Below are 17,544 nucleotides of genomic sequence, written 5' to 3'. Positions count from 1 at the left end.
TCATGCCGGAAGCAGGATTCGAACCTGCGACCATAGCAGCAGCGCGGTTCTGGACTGAAGTGCCGAGAACCGCTTGGCCACAGCAGCCGGCTTGTCCAAATTGTTGCAAATTTTGAAATGATAACTCAAGATGACTGAAGTGCATACTGCCTCCACGTGGAGAAACTTGAAAGACAGTACTGGATTAAGGATGGGATTACTGAAGACATACTAGAGTACTTTGCCAAGGGCATCATGAATTTCTGCAGTGACAGCTGGACTGCGAATGATCCAAACTTCAACAACAGAACATTGATCATGTGTTGTGATGGTGAAATGCTATGAAGTGGCAAAAAAGAATTGCTATCAAATGAATGCAGAAGCACTAAAAACTTTTGAAAAGAATGAGCTGATTCGAGAGTTTATTTGATTTTATGTGTTTATTTGGTATCTAATTAACCTGCTATAATTTTATAATTTGTATTACACTGAGGAAACTTAAGATTATAATATTACATATTCTGGGAGGTATATGCTGTTTTATGGCTGGGCAGGCTGCCGCAGTTGCTTCACGCAAGCCAAGTGAAAGGATATCAGCAAAAGACCAGATGTGGGGAAAACCCTGGTATGGGGAGTCTGGACAATGCATCGATCATTTAAGATGGCTGGCTATGCTCAACCAATGGTGGGCTTTGAGACAAACTGTAAGAAGGCTTCTTACAGCTTTGTGAGAATCTACAGTCAAATATTAATGCAAATCTGAATACAATGGTGATCCCTGAAAAATGAGTAACATCCGGTGACACAACAATAATTTCAAAAGTCTTAAAACTACAGAGGTTGGCTCTGAGCACTATGGGACTTAACATCTGAGGTCATCAGTCCCCTAGAACTTAGAACTACTTAAACCTAACTAACCTAAGGACATCACACATATCCATGCCCGAGGCAGGATTTGAACCTGCGACCATAGCTGTCGCGCGGTTCCAGACTGAAGTGCCTACAGAAGTTAATATTTCACAGTGAATAAACATTTACGCAATGGATCTCTGAATTAACAACTTTTAATTGCATCATGTGATTGCAACAAATAGCTCAGATGAAAGCAGTGCACAACAGCCATCATTTCAGAAAGCTTTGTGTCTGTATCTATTTTATTTCTTGATTAATTATGTCTTTTATATATATTTTTGTTATGCAAATGTTGGTCAGAACATCGTATTCTCCGCATTTACACAGCAAATGAAAACAGCATCTATATTTCATATTTTGTCATACTTGTGTATTTATTTAATGAATTGTTTAATATTTTGCCAGTAACTTTATTCAAATGTTGATTGAAAGTGCTACTAAAAATGTTCTAATTTAAAAGTGATCAGTAGTATATGTTAGTGGATGCCACAACTCAAAATAGAATCAAAAGATGTTTCTGTCAAGAATGCATAAATAATAGATTAAACAAAATTTAATGAGAGTTCACTGTAATTTAATGTGAACACACTTGCACATTTCTTTATTTAAATATTGTTGTAATATATTAGTGTAGTACGGGGAGTGGTCATGTTGAATGAAATCATGTAGGATGTAAGAGTGGTGTATTTTTGGTGAGGAAGGCTTCAGCCAATGGAAAAGCAGACAGTAGCAGAACACTATAGGAGTTATAGGAGTCAAGTGTAGCCTGGGAGATTTGAGTGACAAGCTCAAGGGAGTGATTCTCCACACTTTTACATTTGCATTGGAAGAAGGCAGACCTGTCTGAGGTAATGTGTGTGATTTTGTCGTATAGGTGAATGATTTTGGGCAGTGAATGGTTGATACTTCTGAAGGGGCTTTACAGTTTGAGAAGTCTGAATGTGCTCCAGAACAGAACTATAACTTTTGCCGCTTGATTTACAGAACTGAGAACAGAAGGTGTAAGAGATACTATTCTTTGTATCGCGTGTGTCAGTTTGTGAATCATCATGTTGAACACTGAACTGTTTTGAGCTGATGAATATTCTGTATATTGTGATCACTAAGTGGACTTAGTTTTCACATATATTTTATGACTATTTAGTTTGGGGTTATTGCTGCCATTCTCATAATGATCTTAACGTAATTTCACTGTATTTGATAAGATATTTTTGTCTGTATTTTAACTTAATATCATAGGACCACTTTCTGTTTATTTGAGATGTCCTTTCTTGAATAAACATTATTCAGCATAATTCTCTGTGGACAGCGTCAATTACAGACATTAGAACAGAACGCTTATTATTAAATTATTCTTGTAACTTTTATTTTGTATTTCTGCATGTTTTATCAATTCACAATTCTAGTCAATGCATAGAATGTTTGACCAAAGGATCACAGCCATAGGTCATTATTTGCAGCAAATCAGTTGCGAGGCATGAAAGCAGACATGTGCGGCTCGACCTTATGAGCAGATTGAGCTATTCTTTTTAAACAGAGTGGTGCATAGCAACTAGTACAAGTAATCACAGGTAGACACTACTGGTCTGCTCATATTGGATGCTGTCAGCAAGAGCAACTACTCAGCAATAACCGTTAGGTACCATTAGAGATTCCGACAGGGAACGAAGCACCAGTGTATCGAAGGCCATACAGAATACCAAGTTTGCTGTGACCAGTTTTGGAAGACTTAATGATTCAACAACTGGCTGGTGGAATAATAGAAGAGAGTAATAGCCCCTGAGACCAGGGAAAGTGATTGTGCCCAAGAAGTCTATGGGTGGTTCAAAGAAGTACCACTGTTGCTGCAGTTACCACCACTCGAATAGTAGGATTATAGCAGATGCCTAACCAGTTCCAAACATCACAGAGATGATAGATAACCTAGGGCAAACCCAGAACTTCTCAGCAATGGACTTACAGAGTGGATACATTAATTAGAAGTGGCTGTGGAGGATAGACCAAAAATGGTGTTTTCTGCATCCAGCAACACAACCAAAATACACCGAAGAGCCAAAGAAACTGGTACACCTGCCTAATATCGTATATGACCCCCATGAGCATGCAGAAGTGCTGCAACTTGATGTGGCATGGACTCGTCTAATGTCTGAAGTAGTGCTGGAGGGAACTGACACCATGAACCCTGCAGGGCTGTCCATAAATCCGTAAGAGTATGAGGGGCCAGAGATTCTTCTGAACAGCATGTTGCAAGGCATCCCAGATATGCTCAATAATGTTCATTTCTGGGGAGTTTGGTAGCAAGCAGGAGTGTTTAAACTCAGAAGAGTGTTCCTGCAGCAACTTTGTAACAATTCAGGACGTGTGAGGGTGTTGAATTGTCCTACTGGAATTGCCCAAGTCTGTCAGAATGCACAATGGACATGAATGGATTTAGCAGATCAGACAAGTTGTTTAAGTACCTCTCACCTGTCAGAGTCATATGTAGATGTATCAGGGGTCCCATGTCACTCCAACTGCACACACTCCACACTCTTACAGAGCCTCCACCAGCTTAAACAGTCCCCTGCTGACATGCAGGATCCATGAATTCATGATGTCTCCATACCCATAAACATCCATCCTCTTGATAGAATTTGAAATGAGACTTGTCTGACCAGGCAACATGTTTTCTGCAATCAACAGTCCAATGTCAGTGTTGATGGGCCCAAGCGAGGTGTAAAGCTTTTTGTTGTGCAGTCATCAAAGGTATACGAGTGGGCCTTCAGCTCCGAAAGCCTGTATTGATAATGTTTCATTGAATGGTTCACAAGCTGACACTCATTGATGGCCCAGCATTGAAATCTGCAGCAATTTGCAGAAGGGTTGCGCTTCTGTCATGTTGAACAATACTCTTAAGTTGCCATTGGTCCCATTGCTGCAGGATCTTTTTGGGGCTGTAGCAATGTTGGAGATTTGATGTTTTACTGGATTCCTGATATTTACGATACACTCGTGAAATGATCATACTGGAGAATCCCCACTTCATCGCTACCTCAGAAATGCTGTGTCCCATCACTCATGCGCTGGCTATAGCACCACATTCAGGTTCACTTAAATCTTGATAACCTGCAATTGTAGCAGCAGTATCCACTCTAACAACTGCACCAGACACTTATTGTCTTATATAGCCATTGCCAACTGCAGTGCCATATTCTGTCTGTTTACATCTCTCTGTATTTGAATATGCATGCCTATACCAGGTTATTTCACACTTCTGTGTAGAAGTATGCCTTTTGGGTTGAAGAATGCTCTGGCAACATTCAAACAGTTGCTGGATGGAACATTGAAAAGACTGAAATCACATCAGTGTCTAGCATTTTTTCAAGAAATATGTGAGAGCATAGTCAATGCCTGAGGGAGGTATTCAAGGGATTAAAAGCAGCCCATTTGATCCTCAGCGAGGGAAAATGTCATTTTGCACCGGAGGAAGTTAGCTTTTTGGGTCATATCACTAATAAGGATGGTTTAAGAACTGATCCTAGATTAGTGCAAACAATAAAAGATTTACATCACCAGGAACAACCAAAGAGTTGCTTTACATAAAAGCACACCTTCTTAGGGTTCTAAGTTAGATCAGAAATCAAAATTTTACTTTCAAATGTTTGTATGAGGCAATGCATTTAACACAGCATGGCTATTAATGTTGTTGACATTGTTGGTGATTTACTAAAATCTCTCTAAAAACAAAGGAAGACAATGGTAGTCAAATTTGCCTATTACTTGTGTGTTTTTGAAATGGATCATACGATCATAATTTATTACAGTGCATACTGCAACAGCTTTTTCAATTTGTTTACATCTTCAGCTTACAATATTAGTAAGCTGATCCTTGGAAAGCCTTTCTGAATCAACATGGATTTAATCTTTGATATGATGTAGGAAAATTAATAGATTGATGTAATATTTGGTGTCTGAACTGACCCTATGACTGTATCAACATGAATCCAGTATAGCCTGCATAGGATATGGTGGACAATGCACAGTGACCAGTTTTCATCCAAAGCTCTAGGCGAGTTCCTTCCTTTGTTGGAAAGGGAGGCTGGTAAGTGTTTTCCAACATTTGGCAAGTCATCAATGGCAGAATTCATGGGCATGCCCTGCAGTCATTCTCATATGATTTTACAGAAACTATTTGATAAAAAAATTCACTTTTACTTTACTTATAGCTTTATATGTCAGGTTTATGATGCTGTGTCCATCACTTCATTAATGGGCATGGTTATTGTGATATTTATGTGGAAGTAAGACACTGCACAAAATTCAGAAAAGTGTGCAATGAAAAACAGAGGTTACTGTGATTTTGCGTTTGTTGCATATTACATAATATGTTGTTGCATATGAAATTCAGCTAACATATTGATTTTTTTTAGACTTGGCTAGAGGTATCTATCTGTCACCAATAATTTGTGATTGCACTGCACCAGTGATAAAGCCAGAGTGAAATACTGGTATTCACAACATTCCTCACATTTCATAAATGATTTCAGATATCGAAATGAGATTTCAGAAAATGATAGGAGGTAAAGAGGAGAGTATTTTACTATTTTGTTATTATGTAAATCTTCATTATATACCATGACATTCCAATAGCTACAGACTTTTTTGATGAAAGAATGTAATTTTTAAGGGGCATCGATAGCTCGTGAAATGAGAAATGTGGTGGGTTTTAAATTCCACTGTGTTTTGGCAGAAGAAGCAAAATTTATCATGGCAAACAGAGAAATGTGTAGGTTTTACTTAAAATTCGCCATTCATCACACTTCTCTGAAAGTCACAAATGGTTAATAAGCCAGCCAAAAATAAATTGTTGCATTTCTGGCAGAATTCTTTTTTAGATACTAACAAAAGCAGAGCTAACAGCAGATCTTTTTGAATGGTCACCACACAAGTGTGGGTGTGGAGGGGCCCCACTTAACATTTCCAAAAAAAGTGAGTGTATGCTACAGTTTAGAATGGCACTTCTCTCCAGCGCTCAGCATTTCACCTACAATGCCTGCCCATAACTCCAAATATATTACGCTCCTCACACATGTCCTGCCATCTGCAATTCTACCAGCCATGGCATTGTGCATGGACTATAAACCCCCAGACCTGCAAGTGGAAGATATATGGACATAATTATATGTGTAATGTTGCCCACATCCAGTGAGGGTGCATGCATGGGAAAGCTAATGATATCACATACTGGTGATGTGAACATCCATAGAAGGCAAATTAAGGCTACCCAGTGGCTAACTCAGTTTAAGTTTCAATTATCTGACTTCATCTCTTCAAGTGAACTACAACTGGCCCTACTGTTTACCTGGAATGATTTAGACTTGTGTTGCACAGTGATTCTACTTATGAGCACGTGGTTTCCATACCACAAAACTTATTGGGACTTTGCTTGACATTATAATTCCAGTATGTGTATATAATAATGTAACAGTGCTTGGACTTATATAAATTTCTATCAGGAACTGTTGCTTATATTATTCTTAGCAAGGACTATTATTGTTTGATTTGTGGACTAATCAAAAATCTAATCTTTTTTTACAGTGAGTTTATTTGTGTTTCAAAAATACATTGATGACCCTAAAGTGATAGTTACAATAATTATGAAGCATATTTGACCAAAATACCTATCAGTAATGTAAACCATTGCTTCCCCTGTTCGATAAAGAAATGTTTTGTTAGCACATTTGGAAAGATGAAGCAAATTACATATAACTGCATTAAAGCTCAATATATCAAAGAATGGTGCAGTTATTATCATTGTACTCTAAGGATTTCTTTAAATTAACACATACAGTCAACACTCATTAATAGCCCTTGGTAGTTTACCAGCAGATTTTGCCTTTGATGAAAAACAGTAGGACCTACTCAAATCCAATTGTAAATAATTCATTAACCATAATGCATTTCTTTCTGTTTCAGTGTTTGACTCTTCAACAAAAGTACCAAAAGGCATTATAACAGGTGGTGGTACTGACCTTGGAGTTTTTGATGAATGCATTGACATACAAGGAATAAAAACACAGACTGGCAAATTTGATGGGCAGCACTGTCTTGCTGATATCACATTTTCGAATGAGCTACACGCAAGACAAAATAAAAACAATAATGGGACTCTAAGCAGGATAGTAAGTGTGTGCTGACATTATTATTTCATGTGCTAAAATTTCACCTAAAATATTCGAAAAATATCATAGTGCTTCTGGTGAAACTATTAATAATGATGATAATGTTGGTGGTAATTATGATGATGATCAGTGATGAGACTGGTTTAGACTCATGACATTCAGCTCTTTAGTGCTGCTCCTACAACCTTTTGAGACGAGTGGTGTTAAAAATAGTAAAATAATAAAAAATGTAACAAGAATTAAAATATAACAACTTCCTAAAAATCATGTATTCGTGCAACCCCCCTCCCCCCCCCCCCCCCCCCCCCCACACACACACACATGTTTCAATTATATAAGTGAGTTTACTGTTGCCACTCCCCACTCATTACATCATTCGTTCATTCACACATTGTGTTCCATAAATCCTGCCATGAAGGACAGAGTTCAGGATGTAGAAAGAGTCAAGTTATGCATTGACAGACAGAATCAGCATTTGCAGGCTCCATCTTTGAAACATACTAACAACAAAATACAACTAGCACAAATCCATTCACACTGATATTTATGGGAATTATTACTAGATTGCTTTACACATAAATCAGAAGAAACTTAGCTCTGTGACAAAAGCCACAATTCCCCCTCTTACTACTCTGCCTTATATCTAATATTTGAAACAAAGAATCTATGTAACTTTACATGGTTATACACTGACAAAGGCAAAATCTGTTTAATGCAAACACTAGACTTATGAAAAATTTACATCCCTGAGTCCAAATTTTGCAAAAAATTATTGGTGTCGCAAATGCAGTATTTTCTTTTTTTTTTTACTATTGTTTGCAATATAATGGGCATTTCAGTTTTGTACTTGATATCTGCTGATAACCTAGTGTAGATCTCATACCAGAGAATAATATTCCATTCTGAATTCTAGACAGGATTTGTGGTTTATATCTTCATCCCACCATCCTCTGCCTGCTTATTTTGAGGTTATACAATAGACCACATCATTACCTAACCTACATAAAACCTTTTTAATTGTTATTTAGTTTGAATAAAATCTTCCTGGGCTTCCATCCACATAAAATGGTTTGACATCCATGAGCATTATGATGATGCTCCTTGGGCATTGTCAATTGGTAAATGAGTTATTACTTGACTTATGCCTCAGGAGTACTTGGCTGAGAGCTTGGGAAGTATAACCACGTGACATAGCTGGAATACTGAAAAGATTTTATTTAGTCATACCATTGTGAGGCCAAGTATACATAGTTATTAATTTGTCAACATAATTTCCCTCTAGTGTGTTCCATGAATCCATGTGAACTACCTATGACCTCAGTGCAACATTTGGAAGAACCACATTTAAGAACTGTTTCCTGTCCCTCTCCCCCTCTCCTCCCTTTTTTTACAAACTCTCTTTTTTACTATTAATGTGCTTGGAAAGCTATCTAATACAAATTATTCAAGCTGTATGTGAAAGCTGATAAACAGATTTTATTAATTTGTTGATGCTTGCAGTTACTTAGTGGTTTGAATGTAACTCTTTTATGTTTGATTTGTAGCAATTGAAATAACATTTGATTTGAGTCTGAAAATACTGGTACACAATTTTGCCACTTTCAAGGCCTGTTCAAAAAATTCCAGAACATTCATAATTTCTTGCCAATGGTGTGTTGGCATCCCTGCGCATACCTGTGTGTAATGTGTACCTGCCAAAAGTTTCATTGTTGTATTCATGTTAGTTATTGTTCAGTGCTGTATTGATTAGAACATTGTGTTGCATGGTTTGCTATTTTGAGATGGCAGGGTTAGATGAGCAATGCGTCTGCATTAAATTTTGCTTGATACTCAAGAAAACCTTCACAGAGACACCCCAAATGATAGAGGAAGCCCATGGTGATGAGTTCTTAAACTGTACTTGGTGTTATGACTGGACACATAGTTTAAAAATGGTCAGATGGAAGTTACAGGTGACCCTTAGACATCTACTGACAATGCTCATGTTAGAACATCAATGAAATTGTGCATGCCGATCAATGACTGACTGACTGAGAGATTTCAGAAGAACATAACATTTCAGTTGGATAATGTCTTGAAATTCTGACACAACATCTTGGAATGCATCATGCTGCCACCTAGTTCATCCCATGGCTCATGAATCAAGACCACAATCTGTGAAGAGATTTTGGATTGCACAAATGAGAATGAGGTGTCCCTTAAGAGACTCATAACTGGTGAAGAGACATGGTCCTACAGTTATAAGGTTGACACCAAGGTTCAGTCTTCACAATGGGTCAGAAAAGGTTCTACAAGACAAAACAAGCTCATCATGTCACATCAAATGTCAAATCCATGCTGACAGTTTTCTTTGACTTTGAAGGATTATTTAATCAAGAATTCATGCCACAAGGACAAACTGTTATTGGATGGTACTATCAGGACATACTGCAATGCCTACAAGAAAATGTGAGAAGGAAGTGGCCTGAATTGTGATGAGACAATTCATGGGTCATGTATCATGATAATGTACCTACATATTCATCCCTGTTGGTGTGTGATTATTGCACAAAAAATGAAATCACTGTGCTGCCTCATCCTCCAATTGTGGAGGAGAGTATTTCAAAGATGACCTCACACAATAAGTGAAAGGTAAACACAGAAAAATTTTATGAACAAAGTTCCAGAATTTTTTGAAAAGACCTTGTACGTACAGGGTGACTACAACTTAGGTCATCCCTCAGGGCCGACCGCGGTGGCTGTGCGGTTCTGGCGCTGCAGTCCGGAACCGCGGGGCTGCTACGGTCGCAGGTTCAAATCCTGCCTCGGGCATGGGTGTGTGTGATGTCAGGTTAGTTAGGTTTAAGTAGTTCTAAGTTCTAGGGGACTTATGACCTAAGATGTTGAGTCCCATAGTGCTCAGAGCCATTTGAACCATTCTTTTTCATCCCTCAGGAAAATCTCTAGTCCATATGGCAAGAGAATATTCATGGCAACTGAAGTGGACTTTGTAGGGCTGTTTCATGAGTCAGTCATGACTAATCACATAGCAAAATTTCATTTACAGTTCTATAACAGCGCCTCAGTGTTGTGGCAGTTACAGCCAAGTATGATTTTCAGTGACTCCTGACAGCAGTCTTTTGTTCTTCACAGTCGAAAGTGGCAACAGTGCTGCCAGCTGTCTGTTATCCTGTCTTTCTACATGGAGTCTGAAGTAATGAATGTTGGTAATTGACTCTCTCCAGTCAGCATGTGCCAGCAAGTACCTGTGAGCAGCTTCTCTCTCACTCTAAGTGTAGTCATTACCAGCTCAGTTTAGAGTGTTCTACAATCTGTTCTATCAACTCAACTTACAAGTATCACAGTTAAAATAAAGCTTCTTCTTTGACTCTGTTCATCTCTTAGGTTTTACATTGACAGTCTAATAGATTTTAATATGCTTTGGGTGTATGGATATTAAGTGCATTTATTGCTACTGGTGAGAGAAAAGAGGAGTTCTTGTTTCTCAAAATAAATACAGGGATACTATAAATGGCTCATACATTTTTGAAACTGCATATTTTTCAAAGTATTACATGTAGAAATATGATTGATGCCTGAATAGAACCATAATCTCACCAAGTGTGCATTTTGCACTCTATGATGTTTATGAGTGCCCCTCTCATCACACAGATCCTGTCCAAGGGTTAGTCAGGTTCATTCCATACCTTACGTAGCAATATCCTGACAATGGTTATCACAGCAACATTGGTGCATACTCAGAGCTCCAGTGATCTTGGCAGGGGAGGGGAGGGGGTATGTAAACACAGTCCTTAATGTACCCTCAAAGGAAAACGTCACAAAGTATTAGGTTAGGAGACCTGGGGAACCAAGAGAACAGTCACATCATTTTCACCATCATGACCAATTCATGAATCCAGAGTTTCATTGTTTAGGTAGTGAAAAACATTGATGCTCATATGAGGGGGTGCCCCATCTTGTTGGAAGATGAAATTCTTGGGATAAACAGTCAGTTGTGGAAAGAACCAAAGCTGCAACATTTCAAGGTGAGAGGTACTGACCGCAGTCTTCACACAATAGAAAAATGACCCATACAGCTTCATCTATGTCACTGCACAGAAAACATTAGCCTTCAGTGAAACTGATTCATGCACCACAACTGCATGAGGATGTTCAGTGCTCCACACTTTACACTGTGCTGCTTAACCTTTCCACATAAATGGAAGCTTGCTGCACCACTGAATATTTACTTGGAGGTGAAATGTTCATCCTCAAGTGCTTCCTACATTGCGATGCGTAACTGCAGGTCCCAGCCAAAATCTTTCAGTTTTAATTGTTGCATGAGCTGCAAATGGCATGATTTGAAAAGTAACCACCATCACAAAACCTTCCACACAGTTTGGTGCAGTATTCCAAGTTCATGGCTTGCATGGACCATTGATTTTTCGGACTGTGTAAGAAACTGTCCCTCATCCTCTCCACCTAGTCGACTGGTAATTTTCTATTTACAGAGATAACCAGCATCCCTAAAGTGTCAATACCAATTCACAGTGCTCTGTTTGCACTGCAGTTTCTCTCTATAATTCATTCACAAAAACTCTTTTCTTGCTTTGTTACCATTTTATTAAGGCACTTCACTCACAATGCTAACTGATGGGTCCAATGAAAACTTGGGGTCTTTACGGCTATATTCACATATCAGTCATATTTGTACATGTAACATTTTGAGAAATATTGAACTTCGAAAATGAACAAATCAATTTATGGTAGTTTTGTATGTCAAATCACAATCTTTAAATTGAAACAATCTATAAATCACCCAAAATTTAAACAGTATAGTCCTTTGTCAACTGTGTCTTCATTCTTGTCCTGATATGAGTATGTTTTCATTATGGCAGACATAATTCTAGACCAAAGGCTAAAATATTGCTCCAGACAGAATTCAGGGAACTGTTTTGCTCTAATGAAAATACACTTCCGAATCCAATCAACCAACTGCCGCACAGCTACTCTATCCTAGATATAATGGCAACAAAAAGGAGAGATAAAGCAATTGATTCCAGTCAGACTTTGGTCATAACTTTTCTGCCTATGATATGATATTGTTAATATACCCGTGCTGGCTACCAGCAAAAAATCTTACTTTATCACACACAGAAATTTAAAACAGGTCAACCACAATGCCCTACAATGGGGGTGTTCAGGTATCCCATGGGAAGATACAAGAAATGAGTTGACATTATATGTTAAAATCTGAGAATTTATCAATAGACTTACTATATTTCATGATAAATCCAAGACTGTGTCCATAAAGAAAGTGTAAATAACATAAAAGCTCCACTGATAAAAGCAACCAATGAATCATTCAAATCTGTCTGTTTTCCTGAGTACCTAAAGCAAGCAAAAGTAATATCCACACTTAAAAATGGTGATGTAAAAATGTACAAAGTATAGACCAATCACTTCACTGTCCATAATTTCCAAAATTATTTAAACAATAGTGAGGAACGGATTAATGAAGTGTCTAAATAAATTTAAATTTCTTTGTAATGAATGACATGGTTTCAGGTCCAGAAGAGGTACAGAATATGGGATTGCACAGTTTACAAAAGTAATTTTTTGTGGTTGTGGATGAAAGTGATAATGTCAATGCAACTTACTTTGTTTAGTCAAAAGATTCATCACTGCATAAATTAGAATTGCTAGGAATGTGAGGTGTGGCTAAGAAGTTGTTTAAGTTGTACTTGAGAAATTGGGTGCAGTGAGTTGAGATCTCACATACTTCAAATGGATTTCTGTTAAAACACTTTATCAGACCCACAACACATTAATATAGGCATGTCACAAGGGAGTGGACTAGTCCCAATCCATTTTCTTATTTGTTGTTGTTGTGGTCTTCAGTCCCATGACTGGCTTGATGCAGCTGTCCATGCTGCTCTATCCTGTGTGAGCCTCTTCATCTCTGAATAACTATTGCAACCTACATGTTTATATTAACAATTTCCCAGAAAGTTCCAGAAAAAATACTGTTTCCTGATGACAGCAACATAGTTATTATAGCTAAAACTCCAACACAATTGACAGAAAAGCCTGCTGCAGCCCTTTAAGATGTCCACAATTTGTCGCTGAAAACTAAAGTAATTTTAAATGTAAAGAAGATTAATTGTATATACATCCGGTTGAATAAGAACAATGTTCTGTGCAGTTATAATAAAACTACCCCTATTTAACATGTTATAACTTGGAAACAACTGTGTTATGACAACCAAACTTGGTAGCATTAATGTCAAGGACATGGGAAAGAGAAATAATGCAGAATCAATTCAACTGAAATACTTTTAATGTGCTGCCACCATTACATACTGGTACCATTACTGCTAGAAAAGGGGGTCAATATGGCGCCCATGAGTGTACAGAAGGGTCTGAAAGTGCGGGATTGCACTCTGCATGACAGAACAAAGCATGTCTGTGGGTATGCTGGCTACCTCTCTTGATATGCTGTGCTTCAGAACAGCACATGTATGAATGTTCTGTTGGTAAATCCTGTCCTTCAGGTAGCCCCACAAGCAGAAATCACAGGAAATGAGATCATGTGATTGTGTGGCCAAGCTTTGGAAATGATCAGCTGATAATTCAATCATTTACTAATGTGTTTCAGAGAAGCAGGTGAACTTCACAAGTGATGTGCAGTGGGGCCCTATCTTGCATGAAAACTGTTGAGTCATACAGAGGAACTTCATGCACAGTGACTGGAGGTGGAGATTCCCACACTCAACAATTCTCCCATCAGAGAAAAATGAGCTTCATCTGTCTGTAGGACGGTCCTGGGCCAGTCCTTGTCAACTTCAATCCCTGCAAGAAAGTGGAGAGGGGAGTCAGCACATCATTGTGCATCCTGTGGTGCAAGCTGCTTTATGATAAGGATCTTGCATGGATACCATCTGAGAATGGTTTGAAGCACCGCCCATACAGTGGACCGTGGGATGTTCAACTCTCATGACACAACACACACACTACCTGATGACTGGGAATTGCATGCAGCATTGTCTGCCACAGCAACAGTGATTTCATCAACCACCTGTGGTGCAACCAGTCCTCGGCCTCTTCCCAGAGTGACGCCCAGTTCTCCAGTTGATTCAAACTTATTCATCGTGCTCTGCACAGCAGCTCGAGAAAGGGAACCCTTCTGTAAACCTTCCAGCTGGCAGTCTTCTCGAAGTTCACCTGCAGCACTACTGTTGTTTTGATAATAGAGCTTCACCATTAATGCCCTGCTCCTTTTGTCAAGTTCATGTTGCGTGTCAAGAGCATTGCGATTGGTCAGGTGTGTGAGACTATGAATCATGATGACTGATCACAACACCTGGTGGCCATAGTTGGAACTGGATGGTGGCACTGTGACACATGCAAATCATGCACCCCATATTCTGGGCATTAATGCTATAAAATTTGGTACTCATACAGAAATTAGTTTCCATGTTATAATGTTTTAAATAGGGAAAGTTTAACTATAACCACCCCATGTTAGACTGTGTAATGAATATCAATTTCTTGGGATTGAACATAGGCTGCCAGTTGATGTGGATAGAACATGTAAAGGCTTTGGCAAAGAGACTATCCACAGCATGTTATGCTCTTTGCAATATTTCATGCCTCAAAGTGACTTATTTTGGATATATACATTCAGTCCTCAAATATGGAATCTGTTTTGAGGAACAAGCACTGGGAACATATAGATTGTCTTCAAGGTACAGAAAAGAGCTGAATGGGAACAACAAATATCAGCAATAGGGCCCACTGTACTGATTTATTCAAAAAGCTAGACTTTCTGACTGGCCCCTAGATATAAATGACTTTTTGATATACCAGTCAGCTCTCAAATTCCAATAAAACAACAACAAGGCAATACCACTTTAATGGCAAATGTGTTTGTCTTAAAAAACGTTTCCACGTGAACAGTCAGAAAACCATCATGAGAATCTTTTCTGAGATGTGATTAAAAATGATGAAAAAATTGTTATTCTAGTTACTAAATTTGATTCTTCAAAATTACCATACAACTACAGGTCAGCCAGCAGTATTCACAATGTTCACAGCATATAAAATCTTGACTATTCTAACAGTGCTTGATTTCAGCAATCTTTTGATAACCTTGATTTTCATATATTACTTATAAAAACGAAACAGTAGAATTTGTGACACAGTGCAGTATTGTTGGTAATAGCTGTCTTAAAAACATATAACAATAAGTTATCCATGAGTTGGAGAAGTCATCATACAAACAAGTGTTCTCAGGAGTCTCCACAGGTTCAGTCCATGATTCATTGTTTTTCTCCATGTATATGGTGATTATAATTAAAGTTCCAGTTTCAAAATGCTGTAAAACTCAGAATGACTTCAAATTTGAATAGAATATTTTCAAATAAGGGAGAAATACTAGGAAAGAGAAGAAAAAGAAGAAGAAGAAGAACTAAAATTGCAGAATGTGGGTAATGGAAAATCCACTTGGATATCAACTAGTATCACTTCATTCTGCACACCTTGTGGTGTGGGTTGATGACATTGTTTATCATAGAGCTATATTTTTTGGAGGAGATGGGTCCTGCATGACCTGTTACCTGTACCATCACTGGTAAATGCTACGAGAACCATTTGTGCGCCAACAGCATTCCAATCCTTCAGCAGCATGGTTTTGTGGGTAGGTTGGTTTTTATGTGAGATGGCACTCCTCCACACAGTGTACAGCCAATGAAGCATTTCCTTCGAGACATTTTGGAAATGCTAGAAGTATCAGCCATCATTTTCCTTCAACCTGCCCATCCAAATCACTTGATCTTAATATGAGTTCCTTCTGGCTGTGGGATTATCTGAAAGCCATTGTATTTAGTTTTCCAATTACAACCACAGCTTAACAGAAGCCACACAATGTGAAGTGCATTCTGAATGTGACCCATGAGACACTTTGATCTGTCGTGGGACATACTGTTTCTCGATTTCAATTTGTGGCAGAAAACAGTGGAAAGCATACTGAACAAGTCTTGAGCCAGCCTCATAACAATTAAAAAATGATTTCATTGTTGTTTTTAATGCAATTTTTCGCCTCAGGACAATTGAAAACTGATTTTTCCATCTGATGTTGTTTGTCCTTGTCTTGGTAGGTAGGCTTAACAACTAACAGTGCCACAATTGTTGAATGCCAAACTTGTGTTGCCATGCACATTGTACAGTATGGTTGGTTTAATGTGTAACTTACACCATAGCCATTGTACTGTCATTCATCTGACATTTGTAGCCAAACCCATTTACATTAAGATGCTTGCTGTGCCATCTACTGGGAAACTTTTTGGACAATATTCCATTAACCCTTAACATGCCAGGTGTGGTCTCACAGACCACTAGCATTTATTGTTACTCTATTGCTGATGCATAGGATGGCGTAGGAGATTACAGCCTAGCCTAGTTGTTTTCCCTGAAGCTGCCGTAGTCTCCTTTGGCAGTGGTCACTTGAATGTGACGTGGACCTATGCTATCACTGCTTCTTTCATGCTAGCAGTCACTGAGACCGCACCTGAGACTTTGCATTTTGGATTCAGTAGCCAAGTCTTTGTCCACTGACTTTGAGGATACCATTTTAAAATGGATTTGAGGACAGTTTAAGAAGTGATGTTGGATTAGACAGTGACAACAAAATTGAAAGTGAACATAATTCAGAATAGGAACAGTGCAAAAGTGAAGATGAATTTGTTTGTCACCAGTGAATGCCCTACAAGAAACAGGTGATTAAAGTAATGAAGACAAAAGCATAGAGACTGAATCGTTAGCTATAGGTTGTCCTACAAATATATTTAATTGACAAATATTGCTGGTCATTGAAGCTTCTTCCAGTGATGCCAAATGGCATTATTTTTCTGCATGTTGGACATAAGTGGGAGAAATGCGTTTGTCTTTCATAATTCCTACAAAGACAATACTCAATTGAGCCACTTTGATTTTTTGAAGAAGATCCACAAAGGATTGCAGCAGCTACACCTGTAAGAGTAAATTTAAGATCAAGGCGGAGTATACCCAAGAAGGAGGATTTTTTCTATCCCCCTCTGAGGAAAGAAAAAACTTAGCATCATCAAACAAGTTAAAGATACACCATAAAACTGGCAAAGGACTCCATCAGCAAATTGTAGTAAATAAGGTAAAGTCTGAACCTCCTCACCAATGTGTAAAAAAATTAAACAAAAAAATTCTTGATCTAAAAGTATACATCCATAATGTACAAGGGCTCAAAACCAAACTTAATGAATTAGAAATTTTGTTATCAAGTGCAAGTGAACTGTCAGATACACAGATATTATGTATTAATGAACATTTCATGAGGTCTTTTGAAATAGAAAGTGTTGTGATACCAAATTTCAAACTCGTGGGTCACTTCTCAAGAACATCTTACAGAGGTGGAGGCAGTTGCATATTTGTAAAAGACAACATTACTGCTACACCTCTTGATATTTGCAATTCGTATAGT

General features: G+C 38.2%; 1 protein-coding gene across 1 annotated transcript in view; it reads left to right on the top strand.

Moving 5' to 3' along the window:
• LOC124594753 (nose resistant to fluoxetine protein 6-like) overlaps nt 1-17,544 on the top strand; it is a 233,338-nt gene that overhangs the window by 51,232 nt on the left and 164,562 nt on the right. The window contains exon 2 of the mRNA XM_047133137.1: nt 6,847-7,052. Coding sequence (XP_046989093.1) covers nt 6,847-7,052 — 206 coding nt within the window. The remainder of the gene's footprint in view (nt 1-6,846; nt 7,053-17,544) is intronic.

Source organism: Schistocerca americana, chromosome 2, assembly GCF_021461395.2.
Source record: "Schistocerca americana isolate TAMUIC-IGC-003095 chromosome 2, iqSchAmer2.1, whole genome shotgun sequence".
Lineage (NCBI taxonomy): Eukaryota > Metazoa > Arthropoda > Insecta > Orthoptera > Acrididae > Schistocerca > Schistocerca americana.
The sequence above is the reverse complement of the archived record's forward strand: the minus strand, read 5'-3'. Positions and strand labels throughout refer to the sequence as shown.